At 41.8% G+C, this 21,836-nt stretch overlaps 1 protein-coding gene across 11 annotated transcripts in view; it reads right to left on the bottom strand.

The window, feature by feature from the left end:
* Positions 1 to 8,031: 8,031 nt before the first annotated feature.
* SGMS1 (sphingomyelin synthase 1) overlaps positions 8,032 to 21,836 on the bottom strand; it is a 71,255-nt gene continuing 57,450 nt past the window's right edge. For all 11 annotated transcript variants that reach the window (XM_083740738.1, XM_083740737.1, XM_083740740.1 and 8 more), the window contains 5 exons: positions 19,112 to 19,952; positions 15,765 to 15,882; positions 12,183 to 12,336; positions 10,293 to 10,459; positions 8,032 to 9,658 (listed from right to left, as the gene is read on the bottom strand). In XM_083740738.1, the coding sequence (XP_083596864.1) occupies positions 9,479 to 9,658; positions 10,293 to 10,459; positions 12,183 to 12,336; positions 15,765 to 15,882; positions 19,112 to 19,731 (1,239 nt within the window). In that variant the 5' untranslated portion in view covers positions 19,732 to 19,952 and the 3' untranslated portion in view covers positions 8,032 to 9,478. The remainder of the gene's footprint in view (positions 9,659 to 10,292; positions 10,460 to 12,182; positions 12,337 to 15,764; positions 15,883 to 19,111; positions 19,953 to 21,836) is intronic.

Raw genomic sequence — 21,836 nt, forward strand, 5'->3', positions numbered from 1 at the left:
TTTGCAGGAAGGATTCAAGTGCATGTAGGGATTGCACAACTGGAGTGGATTAAAGTGCTCTGTTTGGCCTAACACAATAAAGCCACGTAAAAAAAAAAGTGGACTTTTTGCAGTTTGGAAAGTAATGGGGAAATTCATTGAAAAGTGTGGGGTAGAGATTCATGGGAAGACATATGGTAAAGGTAAAGGTAAAGGTACCCCTGCCCATACGGGCCAGTCTTGCCAGACTCTGGGGTTGTGCGCCCATCTCACTCAAGAGGCCAGGGGCCAGCGCTGTCCGAAGACACTTCCGGGTCACGTGGCCAGCGTGACATTGCTGCTCTGGTGAGCCAGAGCTGCACACGGAAACGCCGTTTACCTTCCCGCTAGAAAGCGGTCCCTATTTATCTACTTGCACCCGAGGGTGCTTTCGAACTGCTAGGTTGGCAGGCGCTGGGACCGAGCAACAGGAGCGCACCCCGCCGCGGGGATTCGAACCGCCGACCTTTCGATCGGCAAGCCCTAGGCGCTGAGGCTTTTACCCACAGCGCCACCCGCGTCCCTATGAACACTATGAACACTACGCAATCAGGATGAGTGCTTGTTTGTTGTCATATCACCTTCCCGTAAACAAGTCAGAACAAACACCTAAGCAAGAAAAGACATAGTAGTCTAACCTCCCCATTAGCATTACACAAGCAAATCAGGATGAACACTCAGTAAACAGGATGTTATAGCCCTGCCTTCTCTAGTGCTGCTCAGACACCTCTTCCTTTCCTTTTCTTGCTTGGTGCGGCTGAAAGCGCTGTCATGCTTTGAAGGGCACTACTTTAGGCTTAGTCCTCCCAAAGAGCAGATGAGGTGGTAAACCTGTTTGTGGACTGTACCATGTCAGATGGAAGGAGGGGTAATGGCAGAGCTTTTTATTTCAACCGGAACTCCCTGGAACTGAATTCTGGCGGCTCTTAGAAGGTGGAGGTCCTAAAGCTCAACAACCTTGGGTGGGTGCTCAGCAAGTTCCACCACCTCTTTTTCTAGAAATAAAGCCCTGGGTAATGAAATGGCCAAATGCTCCCCCTCCAATAGACATTTCTTGCATATAGAAAAGTGACATGTCCCTCCTTTGTCCTTGGACTTTATGGATTGGCATGCTAAGGGTGTCTGATGTAAATGCCCTACACCCACCCTCCCCTTCTTCAGACATAACAGCACCCCAACCTCTGCAAGCAGGCCTGTGCAGAGCTTGTTTAAAGCCTGGGGCATGAGTCTTATTAGAATAAAGTTATAAACTCAAACAAAAAAGCAGCCTAGAATTTACTGGGATGCTTTCTTAGGGAGGTCTCTGATTTTATGTGGAACACTAGTGACACCCGGTGGTTCCTTGTATTCATTACAGTTTTATTTTTTTGAACAGTATCTCCATTGCATTCAAGAACAGGCCTAACAACCAAGGTCTATGAAAAAGGAGTATATCAACAAGGCTTCAGGGTTTTCTGGTGTTTCGTTTTTGTTTTGTTTTTTGCAGAAAGAGGAATGGCAGCAGTGGCAGCAGCAGCAGCAAGTAAGCACATTTCTGACCTTAGTGGCTGTAGAATACAGGGCATCAATCAAGTGTAAAGATCACAGTTTAATGATTTCCAGAAAGGAGCAGCCAAGCTAGGCATGTCTGGAATGTACTTCAGCACATTTTTGAAAAGGAAATTATTGGGGTCAATTCTATTCTAACACTGTCATAGTACTAGATCTGTTCCACAGAACTTATGCGTTTCCTAGCCCTCACATACAAAAGGGAGCATTTTTGTTATCGTATTGAAGTAAGCTACTGTAGCTGAGCAACTTCCTCAAGTTCTCCAACCGGCCAAACCTGCCCACTGGCTTCCGAGACAGGGCCAGCCATAGCTAGGTGGTAGAGCATCTGCTTTGCATGCCAAAGGTTACAAGTTCAATCCCTGGCATCTCCAGCTAAGGGTGGGAATGCTCTTTGTCTGAAGCCCTGGGGAACCACTCACTGACAGTCGGTGTTGACAGTACTGAGATGGACCATAATATCTAAGAGCAAGGAAGCTTCCTATATTTGAAATGTCCAATGCAGGACGTTCTGTTGCCTGAAGCAAAGGGCAAGATGCCACCCTCTCATTCCACATACAAAAATCAAGCAGATTGGCAAATTAAATCATATTTCAACACTCTAGCAATGAGACAGTGTCTTTTACCACACCTGAAGGCCAACGGCTAGCTTAGTGGGTGCAGGGCAAGCCATCTCCAAGACAACAGCAATGGACAGTTCACATTCAATAGCTTTACACTGCTATTGCACAAGAAGTTGTTTTTTTAAAAAAAAAATCACTTCAGATCTGGCCCCAACTCTCCTTTATTTTTTTTATTCCTGGCTTGTTCTTTTCATGAGCTCATTTCTGCCTTGGGCTTTCTGACACAGAATGTGCAAATGAATTCAGTCCCCAACTCCAACCCCTAGCTGACGGATAAAAAACACATACCCTTCTTTCAGGACACCTACAAATGCAACAGGTAGAAAAGGGCGTTCAATCATCACGTTGTTCCTTCTGTCTTTGAACCTGAAATGGCTATTCATGCATTCTGCGTAATGGATTACTTATCCCTAGAAAATATTTTTGTCAGTAATAATTGGGAGATAATATCCAAGAATTCCAAGTGCATTATCCATGCACACACAGAGAGATTGAAAGTGTCAATCAGTATTATCAGCATCTACTAAATGCCTTCCATCCTAAACTCTTTTTATAAGGAAGTTAAAATATAATCCAAACATGGAAAAGTTTGGGGAAAGTGAATGAGAAAGGGATATTGACAAATGATCCAGGTTTAGTGTTCTGCAATTGTTAAAAGCCTTGGATGGGATTCATATAAAGAAGTTATCGAGCTAGTTTAATAGGGCCCAGCTGAGCATTAGCGCATGGATACAAATGAGTATTCAGGTTCACATTTGCAGTCTCATTCATTGCACATCTGTAAACCTGCTTGTGCTATCAACATCTCTTGCTAGATTAGATGCTGCTTGCAAGCCTGAATAGGTAAGATAAATTGACATATGGAGGCAGCTTGTTCCAAAGAGAAGAAATAGAAAGCAAAAACCGTCAAAGATGCAACATGAAAGAACAAACCTTAGGCATATGTAAGGCAGCAAAAGGTAACAGGGAAACAGATGCCTTGTGACAGGTTTCGCCAGCCTTCTAGTGCTGGGAAGTTGCATAAACACAAGGTCAAAGTCTGCAAAGCAGAATAGCAGGAAAAGAAGCCAGCAGGTTTTTTCCCCATGCAAGGAAGTCAATGGTCAAAGCATGAGAGCGCTTAGGAAAGGGTACAACTCCCCTCTCTGATAAGACTAGGCTACGCATTTGAGGCAAAGGCAAAGATTGACACACCTGCAGTCCTCGGGGTGTGGGTGGGTGTTTATATATCTGTATCTATAATCCTCTTAAGTCAAAAATTCTCAACAGAGAAGAGCCTTTTTAAAAAGCAAGAAGTCACCAGAGAATTGCTCACCTGAGGCCCCACGAGGCATCATTATGAATTACTTGCTCATTTCCTGAAGTGTTTGAATATTTCTCCTCTGCAAGTAAAGTGTGAAAAGCCTGGAATAAAAATGCAAACAGCCAGATGTCAAATTGTAAGATGATAACTGATTCGGTGCATAGCATTACACAATGGCTAAACTGACAACATGCAGTTGTAGCCAGCTAACCTCTGCACAGAGTAGACCCTTCAAAATGAATAGACCTAAGGTAGTCATCTCCATTAATTTCAGTATGAGTAACACTGTACAATACTCAACTGGGGGTGTGATAGTATATCTCTTTTCAACCACCTTCATTGGCTTCCTGTTTGCTTCTCTACTGAATTCAAAGTGCTGGTGCTTATTTATTAACCAACTTTTCCTTCCTTCCTTCCGTCCTTCCTTCCTTCCTTCCTTCCTTCCTTCCTTCCTTCCTTCCTGGAATTCAAGCTGATTGCATGGGATTCCCTGTGTAACTTCAGCAAAGTGGTTGCCTCATGACCCTTCAGATCCAGGGGTGCTATTATTATTATTATTATTATTATTATTATTATTATTATTATTATTATTACTACCAACTTAGGTTTGCTTGCCCTACCTGGAGAGAATGGACCTTGCCTTATTTATTATCCAGGATGCCCTACTTCAATGAACGCTATGTGGGTAGGTGTCTCCTTAGAGATGGTTTGGAAACTTCAGCTGCTCCAAAATGCTGTTCGGGGTCAGTCAGTCAGAGCATATCATGCCCATATTGTTACTTCACTCTTGTTTCTTTATTGAGTTAATGACAGGTGTTACAGTTAAAATGCTTTTGGCACTTCACAGCATAATACTTTGGTTCACAAGTGAGGGACACTTTTCGTCAGTTATCCACACTATTTGCAATTCTACCACTGAGGTACTCCAATTAGTACCCAGGGAGTTACCTCACCCCTTGTTACTGGCTTGGGAATCTTTTCCTATAAAAACTCTCTCCTCCTGACTGGAATGAGACCCAGGGAGTCTGTATTCCCACAGCTTCTACCTCTTCTGCCTCAGACTCAGCCCTCCAGTCAACTCCTGTCTGTTTACCTTCCTCAGACAATCAACGCCATCTTCCTATCTGCTGCGAAGCTCTTTCCTCTTGCTGTCGATGGTCTCCTCAGAGCAGATGTTCAATTCAAATCAGATTCTCTCAGACAAACTCTCTCCTAATCCCTATCTCCCATCCCCTCTCTCTCAAACTAAACCCTCAGTTCCTTCTCTATCCCTAACTCTGTCCCTCAGAAACTGCTCCTTTTATTCTTCCCTCCAAAGTGCTGTTCCACAAACACACACCCCCTCCAGCTAGCTGTCTTGGTGGTCATCAGGGTCTGGGTGCAATTCTGAAGGACTTCATCACCAGACTTTGTATCACAAACACTATTCGGTTGGTGGTTATATGCAACAAGACCTTCTCAGAGGTGGCCTCACAGCTGTGGAATTTCATCCCATGTGAGGTCAGGCAAGCCCCGCCCCTGGATAATTTTAAACAGGCCTTTTTTATGGCCTTCAGAAGCTAATTGCAAATATTGCTGTATAAATGGGATTGCGGCCTAGTTTCTAAATAGGCTATTTGCTATTTCCCTGCTGGCTTTTAGAAAATACAGCACAGATATTTTAAATGGTTTTAAAATGTGTTTTCAAATATAAATCATTGTCAATTAGAGTCTGATGTGTGGAGAAATTACCGTTTAAAATGTGTTTCCTGAGACAGGGTTTTGTTTTTTAAAAAATAAAAGTTTGCTGTGGATGTGGGGTTATATGAAGGATTAAGTTTAAAATACCATGAATCTGAGGGTAGATGGCAGTTGGCAGCTACTCAGTTGCAAAAAGAATGCTCATGGAAAAGCGGGTTCTTTTTATATGAATCAAGAGGATTGTAAAATTTCACTGGGTAGAAATTATTGGTCACTTATTGGACACAAAAAAAGTGGTCTGGTGAGGGGGTAGAATTATATGCCCCTCAAATCTGACTGGTTGGTTGCAAGTGTAGGCTGGCTGGAACATAAATAGAACCATTCTCAATGTATTTTTGCTCTGCTACACATTTGAAAAGGGCGTGTTTATTCTTCCATTGCTGCTGCTGCAGCTGCTTCTGCCATTTTCATCCCACACTATTTCAGTTACTTTTGAGTTGAAATCTGACAAAACTTTTTTTGTGCTTGCTTTGCACCAGGAACCTGTTAATGCAATGTCGGGGTTATTTGCAATGAATAATACATTGACATTTTATTCTCCTGAGGAAACAACTTTATTTTGAATTCTTTGTTTTGGTGTGCTCATTTGAGGCTGGAACATTTTGTACACTTAGCTGCAGGAACCAGAATAGCTGGTTGCACCCTTCTGCTCCACTTATTAGGATCCCCGCAATAAAATTGTCTAATTTCATACATACTCTCGTATGCCCCCCCTTTACTGCTGATGTAATTATTTTAATTAAACTGCCCTGTTCCCACAGGCTCAGGCAAACTTACTATTAATAAAGCAATATTTCCTTTGCTTTTTGCTTATCCTCATCATTTACTTAACCTCCCTACAAATACTTTTCATTGAAATTATTTTAAACAAAATATTTAAAATTGTCCTCTGCCCCCCCCCCCCCGGCACTGAGTAGAATGTGCTGATTATTTTGTTCCTTTCAGCATCCTACTGGCTGCATATCGAACCAACGGCAATCTCCAAAGGCAGCCACAGACAGGTAGCAATGCCAGTAGCCCAGTCTGAATTTAACCAGTGCTTTGGCAGCCTAGCAAAAGCTGGTAAAAGTGTTTCTAGAGACCAATGCTACCTGGGTAAGCAGAAACATTGAATCACAGAGAACACCCAAATTGCATCCTTACCTTTTTTAGCTCTCTCCATATCTTCACCCCTATCTTTGTACCATTGTTTCCAGTTCTATCTCTCCCCATGAGCTTCAGTCCTCCAGTTTGAAACCAGCTCAGCCACCCGGTCTACCTACTCCCCCTTGCTACCTCTCATGCCTACTTCCAAGAGTATCTAGCAAGCGGGTAGGTGACGTGGTGCCCTCCAGATGTTTTGTGGACTACAACCCTCATCAGCCCCAGCCAGCATCACCAATGGGGAAGAATGATGGGAGATGCACTCCACTGGTGATATTCCATTAAATATTTGCACCAGTGCAATGGGATTTCCTCCCTCTCCTCCCCTCCTGTGTGACCTGAACCATTACCAAATCTGCTCTGGAGGGTTGGAGGAACCCCCAGTACAGATTTTGGGGATACATGGTGTGTGTGAGAACAGTCTATTGTACAAGGAGAAATCTTGCATTGGGGGAATGTTCTCCTTATTGTTAGGTTGAATACAAGCCCATTACACCAAGAGAGCACCACGTTGGCTACCCCTGATCTAGATAGTACTCCCTTTTTGTTTTCATTCAGATCCCCACCTTTAAGCTTCACCTTGCTGGTAAAACCTTTGGCCTACCCTCTTAAGTCACCATCACCGGCTAAATTTTAAGCTGTGTTTTTATCTTGTGTTCTCATCCTGTGAACCACACTGCGATCATCCTGTGAACCACACTGGGAAGGGAGGTATATAAATATAAATAGTAGCAGTAGCAGCATCTAAAGTACATGTATTCATTCATACCCACCCCTTGCCCCTTAACATCAGCTTCTCTCAGCAAAAGCTCGTCTTTTGGGCTTAAGTCTGTACAGCAGCACATAGACTGATAAGATTTCAACCAGCGCTGGCAACAGGGCTCTATATTGTTACAAGTTCCTTAACATACATCCCAAGCTGCCTATGGCTGGAAACGAGGATACTGGACTTTGATGGGCTACTTGCTTCACCTAGTGTTCATTGCAGTTTGAATCTGAAGCTGCAAGCAAGAACCGACTGCAACCAGTGCACAGAGTTGGTGTTTGGTGTTGCCGCAGTCATCCCCACCATTAAGGAGAAAACTCCCAACTGATGCAGCAAGCTGGAGAGATGAAATGGCACAATAAGAGCATTTTGGAAAGTGGATGAAGATGATGCCGCGAAAGAAATGCAGGAGCCAGGTGGGAACACTCAGTAAGGTGTCGGATAGGTGTGAAAGCATGAGATCCACTACATTTAGAACAGGTTTAAACATATTAAAATTCTGGCCCCACTTTCAATAAGGCACAGGATTCATGTTTCTTTGTTTTTCTTTTACCATATACCATTCCCCCCCCCCTCCTTTTTAACCCCGTTACATTATCCAGAGACACAGAAAGAGAGAGGGAGCTAAAAGTATATTGTTTATGATCAGAGCGTAGGTTGCTTTGTGGACAAAAAGAACTACTTTTAGCTATATAGTTTCAAAATTCCGAGGGGTAAAGAGAAAAATCATATATTGTTTGTTTGCAGAACTCAGCATAGCTAAAACTGTACAATCCTTCTAGCAAAGCTGAACATTTAAAGCCAAGTTTTAAAGCCAAGCCAAACAGAATGAGCCCCACAAAAAGCCAAAGCCAACACAGATGGCATTAACGTTATAAAAAAGAGACTACTTGTTTAAAAGCCTTTTTATTTTCCTTCACCATTATTGTTTTACAATACAAATTTCACCTTGTTGAACACACAAAAAACCCTACAGAAGATAACTCTGTTTCACGTAAAATACAGAATGAATATATATATTTTTATATAGATAGATAGATATATGCTTCTTCATTCTTAAAAAACTATTTTGTTCTGCACATTGGCAAGTATAGGATAGAATACTTCCCCCAGACACAATATGTATGGCAGGACTGAAATTTTAGAGTTACATGCAGTTTCTGCACAATTCTGTTTTCAAGAAATCAATTGTTTTTCAACAAAATTTTCATTCAGGGATGAGACATTGTTTATAGTTTGATTTTTGATTTGCTAATCATTTGGAGAGAAAAATAATCTTATAAAAAGGAATCCATAGCTGTTTTCTTGCTATAGTTAAAATCCATGTATGGAATGGACAATAAAATAATTTAAGAAGCAAATTTCACTCAAACATCTCCACAATATGTGAAGACTTGATTATGGTATTTGGTTTTTCTTCCAATTTAGTCATCTGAACATTGCAAGCAGATTCCCAATTTAATTTAGATATAAAATCAAAATTTAGTAATGTATACAATACATATAATATTTGTTTCATGGAATACTTTATTTTAAATTAAAACTTGTAAAGACTGCCTACTGACCATACTATCAAGACAAGAAAGGCACTAGAAACAGATACATCTCTCTCCCAAGAAGCTTTTTTTTATTTTAACTCTTTTCTCTGACATGTAAAAATCTTTTTTAGATTTTATTTTTACGCATATCATTTTGAAAAATAAAGTTAGGAAATACTTAGAAAAATCACTTTACAACAGAATAATTTTTTTGCACTTTTTGACACTGTCACTGCAGATTTACAAAATCAAAGTTTACCAAACCTTTCTGTGTCTATCATTAGTAGCTTCAGTGAAACAGGTAGAAAGATTCCTGTATATTATTATCCCAATCAGGTATTTAGAAACCTTCATATAGACATTTGCTAGAAAATGGCTTACAGCCCAATCTTTGGGGCAAGAGATATGAAAATTATGTTTTCCCAAGAAAATAATACGCTTTGTTCCCAGACGAGACTGGAAAGACCAGAACTTATGATATAAAAGCCTCTTTTTCTGTTTACGCTGCTGCATCATATACAAAGAAACATGGTGATGAGCAATGCAAATCCAAAATCTATTAACAAGAAATGTATACAGTGCATGATAATTTACGGTTTCCTTATTGTTGTCCATCGCAGATCCTTTGGAGAGAGAAAAAGATCACAGTGCTTACCAGGTAAGAGACTAGATTACAGTCAAGGTAATGGTTAAAAGGTAGAGGAAAGGGAGCAGTTCAGTTTTTATGGCATCTCTTCTTGCGGAGTTCTTAGCACTTTTGGACAGTTCTTTTGCCATCTCTTCTTCTTTTTTGTAGCTGTTATGTGTCATTCACCAATCTGCTGTACTTAGGCTGTCTACCCAGTCGGAGAGCTTGCCAGGAAAATGGCCAGTGGTAAGAGCGTGGGACAATGCCCGGAACATTCTTTTCAAAGTACTGGAAGGGTCTATACCACCACACTCGTGCAAGGAGGTTTGTCTGGGAAGCTTCTTTTAGCACCTGCAAAACAACAGTGTTTACAAATGAAGCCTCAATAAAGGAAAACCCACAGGCAGCAGTTTATTTGCTCTTCCAATATATTTCATGCCTGAAACACATTATTAGGGTCCCATTATGACTACTACTTTTTGGGGCTGGGGGACAGAAGAAACACAGGGGAGAGCTTACTATGTACCCCATCACACCAACAGAAAAGAAGAGCACAACAGAAGTGGCACATGGAAACTATGATTTAAATGTGCTTTGCTTCAGGAACTCTTTTTCCTTATCATACCTTATTATATCTCGGGAAGCAATCAATGTTTTTGCATACTATCTATTAATAATGGTTTCCAAAAAAAAAACCCTGTCCCTGACTGTTTCACAAGTAGGAAAGCACCGAGCAGGAAGTACTTAAAATATTCAGGACAAGCCTGAAAGGCAGATATGAGTAGCCAAACTTGTTTGAGCTTGTTGCTTCTCACTCTCCCCCCAAGTCCCCTCCTCATTGAAAGAAAGTGTGAATGCACACACACACACACACATATATATATATATTGCCTTCCCAGAGGGTCTGGATAAAAAATCAGATCCAGTACAAGAACAAATGTATTGGAATAGGTCAGCTTAAGCTATTGGGGGAAGAGAGACTCACTTGTTGGTTGGCCATTGTGTGATACCACCAGAAAAGTCTTGTAGTGATGTAGTAAGCCACCACCACATCCACAGTGTAGTGGTCGTGAGCCAAGAGGATACAGAACATCCCCACTAAGCTGAGAGTCCAACAAACCCAATGATACCACCAGAGTCGCCGAGGTGAATCTGAAGGCAAGGAAAGGTGGAAAGCATTAATGCCATGCACATAGCACATTCTCCTTCACAGGATGAAGAATTAAACACAGTATCATAAGCTGAACATCTTCAAATGGGATAACCCCCAGCATTCTGTGGAATGGAAAGAGGATAGTAACAATATCATAGATATCTGTGGCTTCAGAACTCTAGCTGCCATTGCCTCCCTGATAACGTTTCAGGGAATAGTGCAGCCATTCAAATGAGAGCTCAATTTAAGCATGCATTTCTTGTTTACTTACTATTGCTATCATTGTCACTACAATTTATTACCTGCCCTTCTTCACCCCCAAGCCCCAGGGTGGATTACCACAATTAAAACACAGTATTAAAAGCAGTTTAAAGCAATTTAAAATTGCCAGACACACTTCTGTTGGAAGGGAGTTTCACAGCCTAGGGTCTGCCACAGATAATGCCTCTCTCTGGACCATCACCCTCCAAGCCTTCTGAAGGCTGTGGAAGGGTGCTCCCTCCAATGATCTTACTATCCAAGGCAGTCTGTAGGGAATGAGGTGGCTTTTTTCCAGGTATTTGGGGCCTAAGTCATTTAGGCCTTTAAACACTAACATGAACACATGAATTGAGCCCAGAAACTTACTGGCAACCTGTGCAGCTGTTTTAAACAGGGGTCATATGAGATCTGAAGGGAACCACAGACCACTGCACTCCCTCCATCTCTCCCTCAATAATTGTTATCAAGCACGGCTAGCAAAGTGGTCTGAAACCAGACTGGAATGGATCCAAATAACCAGCTTCCTCCAAGCATGCCTGAAGCTGGACTGCCACCAGCTTCTTGAGCACCTTGCCGGAATGGGATGGGGTGGGGGAATGGGGTGTTTGCAGGCTTTATCAATGGTGTTTCAAATATATGCAATTTCACTTACACACGCAGTGCCTCAGAACATAAATGGGGAGTTGCCTGTATACTGTACTGGTTTCCACTTTTAATAAGCAGTTATCAGCCATAAAGCATACAAAAACAAAATTGAAAGAACCAAAATGAATGGGAGGATCATGATTCTCCAAGAATTACAAGTGTATGGGTATTTATTGATGCTTCAACTCTGCAACTATTTTATAAACGGCTAATACTGAAATTTGGTAGCAGAGAATTAATCATGACAAAGAGAACCAAAGACTTAGGCTAATCTTCTTCCAATCTCAGTTGCTTTAGAGTTGAATTGGTTTTCCCATTAATCTTGGCTGCAGATCAGAAATGACCGAGCCAGCCACACCAGACCAGCATAACTGTATTAGCATTCAGATGTGATGTCAGGTAAAACTTTTATTCAGCAACTATTTTCCTTGGAAAATACATTAACATAGACTACACTCCAATCCCAGCAAACAAATATTATTAAGATGAGATGTGCCTTTCCTTTCCCCCCCAGTTTGTTTTACACCGTAAGTTGTTGTTTTCATAATAAGAGAAGGATGAGAATGCTGTGCAATGAGTTTGGATAGAAGGGCTAAATTACATTTTAATCCCATTGTATGTTCCTCTAAAAACATGCTCAAAGGAAGGCTAGCGTTCTTTGTTAAGAGTTTCTGTGTTTACTTTCATTGTTGGATATTTATTTCCACTGACATACTTTTTAGCAAAAATATCAAGGTACAAGGCAGTATTTTACAGTGTGTTCTCATATTAACCAAGATACATTTTTTAGTCCGAAACTGAAAAAGTCAAACTTACACTCTTTGATAAATAAGTATGTAAGTGTTAGCATAACTGTGTGACCGCTGAACAAGTAGTCACCACACAGATCGTGTGATCCTGTGATGGACAGCCCGCCTCCAGCAAGCATCTTCATTATCCTCCTCATGTGCGATTCCCAGTCTCCAAAGAGCTGGTGGAAGGAGAGGGGGGAGGAAACATCAGCACATTTCATCGATACCATTTAGAATAATCTTATAAAAGAAAGCTTAATTTACATTCAGAACCTGGCAATTAAAAAAAATAAATCTTATTAGGCATTAAAACTCTATACCACTTAATGTATCATAGCATTCAATAAATAAATATCTTTTTTAAACACACACACACACACACACACACACACACGATCCTAAGAAGCCAACAACCATGTCTTTGCATTCATGAATTTTTCAGCAAGGGAAAGACTTAAGAATTGAAATAATATCACTTTAATTAGTTCAACTGCAAATGCATGAGTAATTAAAAATATAGGGTTGTATCGAACAAAGCCATCCCATTAGCGCTAGGACTTCTGCTTGCATAATTGGATTTATTCTCCTTTGCTCATACCTTCCCTGCCCCTCCCTCCAAATCAGCTCCAGAGGGTTGAGGAACCCCCTGAACACATTTGGGAGGCATTCAGAGAGAAGAACTCCCACTGCACAGGTGCTAGTAGTATGACTTTGTTCGATACAACCCAAAGCCAAAAAAGCAAATAACTTGCCCATAACCATCATTTGCTAGGTCTGAATAATTTGGCGAAAGAGAAATCAACTGGTATCTTCTTTAAAGAAGCTTGTTGGCTGATAAGAAATGGCTGACATGCATGTTATCCTCTGTGGCTACTATGTACATAAGGCAAGATCCAGCCAGTGTTGCACACTTTTAATTGCCAATGGTCTCACATGTTAAACACATGCCTATGAAACATTATAAATCTCGCCTGAAAAATCATGATATTGGAATTCATAAAACATATGGGATTCACATTGGCTTCTGAGATCATTACTCTCACTGCTATTACATTCTCTCTCTCTCTCTCTCTCTCTCTCTCTCTCTCTCTTTCTCTCTGAGATTTCCCTCTGCAACAAAAGGAGCTAAAGATAATTAACAGGCTGTAAGCAGCTCACCTCCAATGACCATGCCTGGGAGCATATCTTAACAGCAGATAAATGGCCATTCAGATACAATAAAATAAAACTAGCAAGGAATAGCGAAACGTTTATAAGTGCTCCCATTTAAAATCCTGTCCCTGCCCCCAACCGGGTGTGCATGGCTCACAATGTTAAATGATGCCCATTACTGTGTAGAAAAAGTGTTCCCGCTCAAGCCATGTAAATGGGTAACTTGTCTGTATTCTCTCAGTAGCTATAAAGGCATAATTGAGAATGGTTTGTAAACTGTGGCAGCACACTGTGGAATGAAAAGGAGAGATGTAGAGCTCCTCCTAGAAGAACAGCTGTTCAATCTTGTATCTAGCACTTGCCTTCTATAATATACAAGTGCTGGAACATAGACAATAAACCAATAGCAACCATGTGTGAGATGTTCCTTATAAGTACCATGGCTTCATATTATTTCAGCCAAATAGTAATTAAACTTGTCAAACTGCAATATCCAGTGGAGCCCTGCAGGCACTAACTCTGCATGAATCGGGTCAAAACAGATAAAGAGGAAGCTCCAGCTGCCTCTCACAAGCTGCTCGCCATCGTCTTGGATTCCTCTCACCCCAACATTAGTTCTACAAAATAAGAAGGTTCACCTTTGGATATACAAGTATATACAAGACTTGGTCTGCAGGATTTGTACATCGACATCAATGACTGTTTTGGCATCCAATAAAGACCTACAGGTCCACTGGAATAGTATGCTAACCCTTGACATGGTATATTTAGGAGCTCCTCTTTCTCTATCCCAGGGGTGACAAACTTGCAGCCATCCAGCTGTTGTGGGAGCCTCATCTGCTCTAGCTAGCATAGCCAATTGTCAGGGATTATGGGATCTGTAGTTCAGCATCATCTGTAGGGCCACTTCTCCTTAGGTTTGTTTAGAAACAGGGAGCTTTGCGATGGCAAGGCAAACAACGGTAAAGAGATTCAAAAAAACCTTGCTGCAAATGGCATGCACAGTGCTTGAGAAAATATTATGCAGTGAGGAATATAACTCTTTCCCGTTATTGTGTCTGCCCTCTATCATGCAATGGAGACTTATAGAGGATTGTTGAGGCTACTCCTCTTCCAGAGTTATGGCGTTTTTGTGGGATATTGTGCAGATAGCAACGCTTGCATGTATATAATCTGAAATGCCATTGGTAGAACAAGGTTGATGCCAGAGATAGCAACAACAACCTCCTGTCATGCTTGCTTGTACAACCAACGGACCTCATCTGTCCTGCTTGGTGAAAATCACTAAGCATCCCCAGTGCTCTACTGCATGGTATAAAAGTAACAATTGCCACTGAAGATGGTAGTCACAAACAATCCCATAAATTATGAACCAGTCTTTCGCATTATCATTTCAGGGATGGTGACTTGATGGTTGCAACTCAGCTCCTGACTACCCTGGCTTTTCAAGGATTTTTATTTATTTATTTAGCAGGATTTATATACTGTTTAATCATCAAAACCTAAGTGAGTTACAAAATTTACTAATAAAACTCAGGTATTCCAACACAAAGTTAGCCTAAAGGTTTTCAAAATAAAATCAAAGAGTTTTTAAAATAGGCATTGTAAATCAAACTACATGTTTAAACACATGTCAAATGCATGTCTCTAGGCAGGTTCCCTCAAAAACAAACAAAAAAAACCCTTTCTGGGTTGCTGAAAACAGTACAGCAAAAGCACCTGCCTAATATCAATGGGCAAGGAGTTCCAAAGTGTACTGTAGGCACCACTGCACTGAAAGTGATGATTCCCTGCAAGTTTGTCAGCAACATTATGTGGCACCTGTAGAAGTGGCGGTACTATAGTTCTTGTCCAGGTTCTGGCCTAAGCACGAGGCAGAGATATAGTAAACCATAGTATGAGTTGCATCTCTATACCAGCAGAGGGAAATCAACACTACTGAGCTTCCTCGAAATTTCAGCAACCTGCTACATGTGTCTCCAGCAGAGCTGATGGTATAAGCACAGGTTAGTCCTAGTAATGTCTAAAAACCATGTTCAAAATGTGGCAATAGGGGACTCCCTACATTCTGGGAATGTATACAGCTCTATCCTTTGTAGTGAGGAAGTCACTAGTAGTTGTGCTCAAGCTCCGACGGTGCTGATCACCTTTCAAGAGGGCTGGTGGGAATGTGGACTGCCTTCAGAATGGCAATCATATGACTGCTCTCAAATTGAACACTGTTTGTTTCAGGTGATCCAAGGAAGGTGGTACTGAGCTAAATTTTGATAGAACCTGTTTATTATCAAACACTACGGTTGAGCAACAAGCAATACTGATCAGCCGTGAAAGAACTGTTGCCAATTCTCCTTGGCCAGCTATTCGCAGCTCACCCTGACTAAAGTTTTCCAAATCTTTGGGAAAATAAAGAGTAAGATTTTAGACAACAATAACACAAAGGGGGGGGGGGAGTTACCTTTGGAGAACAGTTGAAATGCATGCCAGGTACCGGGAGGGTAGTAACATACATCGTAATACACCGATACAGGTACAGTGTGCCAACTATACAAAAATATCGCCTGCTAATAATGGACCTGGAGAGAAAAGGGAGGAAATTATGCATCACTTGAAGTTCTTCAGGATTGTAAGTATTTTCAAAATAATATTTATTGCTTTTCCAACAATTTAAACACCACAAAACAAAATGAACAATACAATACAAAAACACTACATAACATAACATAAAAACACTACATAACACTAACACATTAGACTAACAAAACAAAATAAAAACAGTTTAAAACACATCAATCAATTTCAATATCTTATCTTTCATTCACTTATTTCAACGACCTCCTTACACCTCCCTTTTTGTATTCCACTTCTGTTAATTGTTTCAGCAATTCTTTTCCATCTTCCTCTGTTTTCTATCCTATAATTATCTTAACATATTCTAACCTAGCAGGATTGTAAGTGTTTTCAAGGCAAAATAAGCATGGGGCTCTAGATGCAATTTATGTGCTCTAGGACAATAAATAATTCATATTCATTTTGGTAAATGAAACATTCATTTAAAAACAAATGGAAGCTATTATTCTCACTTAGTGGAATAGACCAGAAAAATCAAGATAGCAATGGCAGCAGAGTAATCAGTTCCAAACATTCCCTCCTAACCTGACCAAGAACAGAACTGTGGGCAGAATCATCCAGATATCAGCAGGCTATTGGACAAAGCACAGGCTGTAATCTGGGATCCAGCTGAGGGGCAGAACCAGTGGCATGTGGTGAATTTTTGCATAGGGGAACAGTCAGGGCCAGAGGCGCCAGCTTGCAAGGCAGATGACGTCACGCACATGAGCATCGTGCTTCCCTCTGGCAGGATGCTGGGAGCCCTCCTGCTTCCTTCCCAAAGCTGGGTGGGCTTTGGGAAGGCCATGGGCAGGCTTTTGGACCCTCTGGAGCATCATGCCTCCCTCCTTAAGCCTGGTAGAAGCTTCCCAGGGTTTGGGAAGGAGACGCCAGGGGAACATTTAGGGGACTAGCCTAGTCTCCCTAGTCCAATGACCGCACGCCACTGGGCAGAACCCGCCTCTAAAGGGGCAAAATACAGCCTAGACTCCAAGTGGGTCCTTAAATAAATGCCTTTATTCTCCCCATGCCCCCATAAATGAGAGGTTGTCATTTATTCCTTTGGGGAAAGGTGAAGTGCACTGGAGGTCCAGTATGACAATGCTCCTGCAGAGGAAGGCAACAGGCTTCCATGAACATTGTGCAGAAGCTTCTGTTTCTCCAGTACATCAGTGTGAACCATTTGTTTCTATGGAAGAAAGAGGCTTAGAGGAGAAAATCGGGAAGACCTGAAGGTAGGCTCCCCTATTGCCTCAACAACCCCCCCTCCCTGTTTACACAGACTTAACTTTCTTTCACATAAGCCAATAAAAGGCATTCAAGAGAGAAAAATAAATGTATCTTGCCATGTTTATGGGCACCTCACTTGTTCTGTACAGGCCAATTTTAAGTGCAGCCAGCCAATTAGTATAGCTTCATTCTAGGTCTTTTTGATATCTACACTAAGCTAGCTTGGAACATAAATAAATATCACAAGACATTAAATGCCATTTATTGCTATTCCTTTTACATTTGGAACTAGTAAGTACTTTATATATTAGAAAAAAAATATTATGAAACACATTTTGAAGTTTTCTTTATAGCCTTATAAGGCAGAATTTCAGCTGTACTGGTAGCAAAGTGTGGTTATAAACAATTTTCATAACATTCCAAACTATCAGTGCATTATAGCCTGTGGAGAATTTTTATTCTTATCTCTTAGGAAGTGAAGATAATGACCTGAGAACAGAGGATTTACTCACGGAATGAATATATGTGTGTGCATGCGCAAGCACAAGCACACACACACACACACACAATATTGTGTATAATGTACACACACACACACAAATGTGTTTGAGGTGTAATGTAGATAACAATGAACAGGATCCAAAACGGCATGGGACTTTAGGCTATTTTCTCTTAAGTGCAAACGTACACTTCATAACCAAGGCCATATCTCATACTGCTTTTGCAAATCCCCCTCCTGCCTCCCCAGTTTAAAAAATGTCATGCCATCAGGCAGAAGCTGCTATGCAAAAAGCTTTATTAGATGCACGGAGCTATCTTTGTGCACATGCTATTTTTGAAATACAATGGAATCTTTCCCTCATAAAACATCAACACATTTTCAAAACTAAACAAACGAACAAAAAATGAACTTGAGGCTTGAGATTGCATTTGTGCAGGCAGCATTCTAGGGGGAAACCATGCTGCAATACTACTATAAAGGGCCCTCTTCCTCACGCCCTTTAAAAGCAAGAGTGGCGGTCTTTTTCAGCCAGGTGGCAGCACTGAGAGTTGGCCAACCCTCTGACAGCGGCATGCCAGCAACAGGAATTGCTGAAGGGGCCAATGCACATTCACACATGCACATGTGCTGACATACATACACCCCACACATTCTGATGCCCCCCCCCAACCCCCGGAAGGAAAACTCCCTCCCTTGTTACCTAAACCTCTACAGCTTTCTTTTTAATGGTGCTATGCCAGAGAGAGAAGAGGCACTTTTCCAAAGTAAGGTGAGGTGCCCAATTTTGGCAGAGGAAAGGCTGACTGCTCTAGGCTCTTTCATGGGCCTGATCTGGCCCATGGGTCATAGATGTGCCATGTCTGCTTTAAGGGCTTCAGCAGATCAGGCACCAGTGATCTTAGCTGCATGAGCAGCCCAAGTGCTTTCCCCTCCTATGGACATGGCTCTGAAGGCACATCATGCAGCAGCCTGGCTGAAGCTAAGCAGGTCCATGTATTAACTGGATGGGACACTGCCAGGGACTCCCATGCAAACTGCCTTGAATTGCATGGAAGGAAGGAAAACAAAATGAATAAAATGGTCCTTTGATACTAGAGGAGAGCAACATAACTAGTATGGAGAAGCATCAACATCCTGCAAGGAAAAGGAGGGGTAAATTACCAATGCAAGTGAGCAGTATTGGGGCTGGTGGGAAACTTCTTTCTAAATAATTACTTACAAGCCAAGTTAACATCTTAGTATAAAAAAATCCTTATATATCTGTTTAACATACAGATTTCATAAAATTACAGTTCTTGCCTCCGACTGTATTTAACACATCTCTCCACCACATTTTACAAGCCAGGCTCATTATTAAAGAAGCAGAGTCAGCTTGAAAAAAATAAATCAGCAAAGTATAAAAAATAAAATAATATTAGTATCTGGGACTGAATTAAATATTATCAAAATATGCATGTACTTACTTGTATTTTAAGAGCAGCCACTGAACTGCCCAGAGTCCTACAAGGATCAAACCATTAATTTCACAGATAGAAAAGGCCCATTGAACTCGACTAAAGTGATCAAAAAAAGCGTCTGGTAGGGGCGGATCCACCTCCTTGGGAGGCACTCGTTCATGGACAACTGAGATTGTCACTGTTGTCAGGACTAGACAGCAAAGTGCATAAAAGAAAGCCAAAAATGTCTTCCCCCATTCCATGGGATACTGAGAACGTTCCGGTTCTGGCATGTGGATTTGTATCATATCCTTCCTGTACCCATTTGGCATCCCGTTTGGTTTGCTTTTGCTGCTGAAACCATTTTCGTTGGTGAGGGCCTCCGTACTGATGACCAAGTGGCCGTTGGCATGCCCATTCTTGTGTACCTCAATATGGTGCTCCATTTTCAAAGTCTCTATCATGTCCAGCAGACGTTGGCCATTGTCCGAAGACACACGCGACAAAGGGGGCTTCTTGAAATCCTCCTTCGTTAGGTTCACCAAGTCCTGCCCAGTGAAATTCTTCAATGGCTCACAGTATTCTGGCACAACATCTGACAACCAATCGACCACTTCCTCGCATGACCAGAGTGCGATTTCTTTCATTTCGTCCAAACACTTGCCTGCAGTCTTAAAAATCACGTTTAAACAGGACAGTTGTCACTATTTTTGCTTAACAGGAAGTCCTTCTTTGACTCGCTCATCCTGTCTAAAGATCAGTAGAAACCAGTTTTGCAGGTTGATGCACAACAGCTTCAAATCGCCTGGTACAGATATTGACATGTGGCATGTAAAAGGAATGTTCACTTCATTTTGCATTTGCCTTTCTACAGTTAAGGGAGAGAAAGAGAGAAATGCAGTTAGAACATTCATTTTTCTTACTGCTGCAAAAGACATGATATTCAGGCAATATCTGCTTTAATAGAATCAGATGCATTTCATTTATTTATTATTTGTACTCACAACCTGCCCTTCACCAATGGTCCCAGGGAAGATTACAAAAAAACCCCCACAAAATTAAAGCAGCTAAAAAACTAAAATAAGCTACAATTGTAGTAAACCCATAAAATAAAAACTGTGAAATTAACAAACTGGCACAGAACATCAATTCAGCAGGAGGGATAACCCTTACTCAACCAAAGGCCTGGATAAAAACATATAATGATTTGGGGGAGGGGGGACTCATTCCACAATTTGTAGCTTCTCTTTACTTTGTGCCAGCAAATAATCATGGCCAATGTGTGTCTGTGTCATTCCAAACACTTTGAATCACGGATGGCATGAACTTGCTGGCGGAAGTAGAGACTAAGGTAACCGGAGCCCCATCCCTTCAATGATCAGAAGCCAACCAGACAGGCAGCTGAATCTTACTTTGACACTGGCAACAGGACAGCATCTCATTCTGCACCAGAGGGCAGCAAGATAGGGGACAGAGGATGGCCATATAGCAAAGCATGGGGGTGGGGGGGTATGGTTGTGGCTGTGACTGTGTCTGTATGTGACAAAAGGCAAAAATATACTGCATGACCCAAGACGAAGCAATTTGTCCTAAGTGGGAAGGCTTTATTCACTGGTGCAATCTCAATGGACCACAGGAGGTTAAGGGATTCCACCTGTGATGCCTTAAAATTAAAAGAGATGATGAAATTGTCATTCGGATCAATTTCTTCTGGCAAGTGTCGGGGTGTGGGTGGGAAAATCACTCTATTGAGAAGATGGTTTGAGATCACATAAGTACCAACAGGCAACCTGTTTGGAGAATCAGAAAACAATACCTTGGGCCGCAATTCTTAAGCATAGCTTTCCTTCAAAGTGAATTACACAGAGAATTGGGACGCGAGTGGCGCTGTGGTCTAAACCACAGAGTCTAGACGTTTCTGATCAGAAGGTCAGCGGTTCGAAACCCCACGACGGGGTAAGCTCCCGGTGCTCAGTCCCTGCTCCTGCCAACCTAGCAGTTCAAAAGCACATCAAAGTGCAAGTAGATAAATAGGTACCGATCCGGCGAGAAGGTAAACGGCGTTTCCGTGCACTGCTCTGGTTCGCCAGAAGCAGCTTAGTCATGCTGGCCACATGACCCGGAAGCTGTACACTGACTCCCTCGGCCAATAAAGCAAGATGAGCGCCGCAACTCCAGAGTCGTCCGCGACTGGACCTAACAGTCAGGGGTCACTTTACCTTTACACAGAGAATTAAAGGGCACTTTCAAGAAGAGGTTCTTAGGCTGAAAGTGCAAGTCACATTCACCCTTCTGCAAGTCAATGAAGAGAACAAAACACATGATGAAAACGGGTCCCTAGCCCTACTGTTGGAGGTAGGGGGGGGAAAAGCCTGGACGCATGTGGGCAGTGCATGTGGGCAGACAGCCTACTGTTGCTGAAAAGGGAATTTCACATCCACCCACAGAGACACATATAACCCTTCTCTCTCCCTGACCCCCATGCATAAGGCAATATAGTCAGCTTTGTGAATAGTGAGACTTTTAAATATCAAGTCCCCCAAAGCAGCCCCCACAACCACATTGCAAGGGAAAAAAGACTCCAGAAACTCTGGTTTTCAAAAGGTTCTTTGGCAGAATAAGAAGCTAATTCTTGGGGTTGGAACACCCCTGTGTGTGCAAATCCAAGTCTTTTATAGTGGGGTCGTTTGGATTACGGCAGTTCAAAATGAAATCTGTTTCTTTGGGATTTGTTTAGCCTTATGCTGGTTAC

The sequence above is a fragment of the Podarcis gaigeae genome, assembly GCF_964106915.1.
Source record: "Podarcis gaigeae genome assembly, chromosome: 5".
In the NCBI taxonomy this organism is placed as follows: domain Eukaryota; kingdom Metazoa; phylum Chordata; class Lepidosauria; order Squamata; family Lacertidae; genus Podarcis; species Podarcis gaigeae.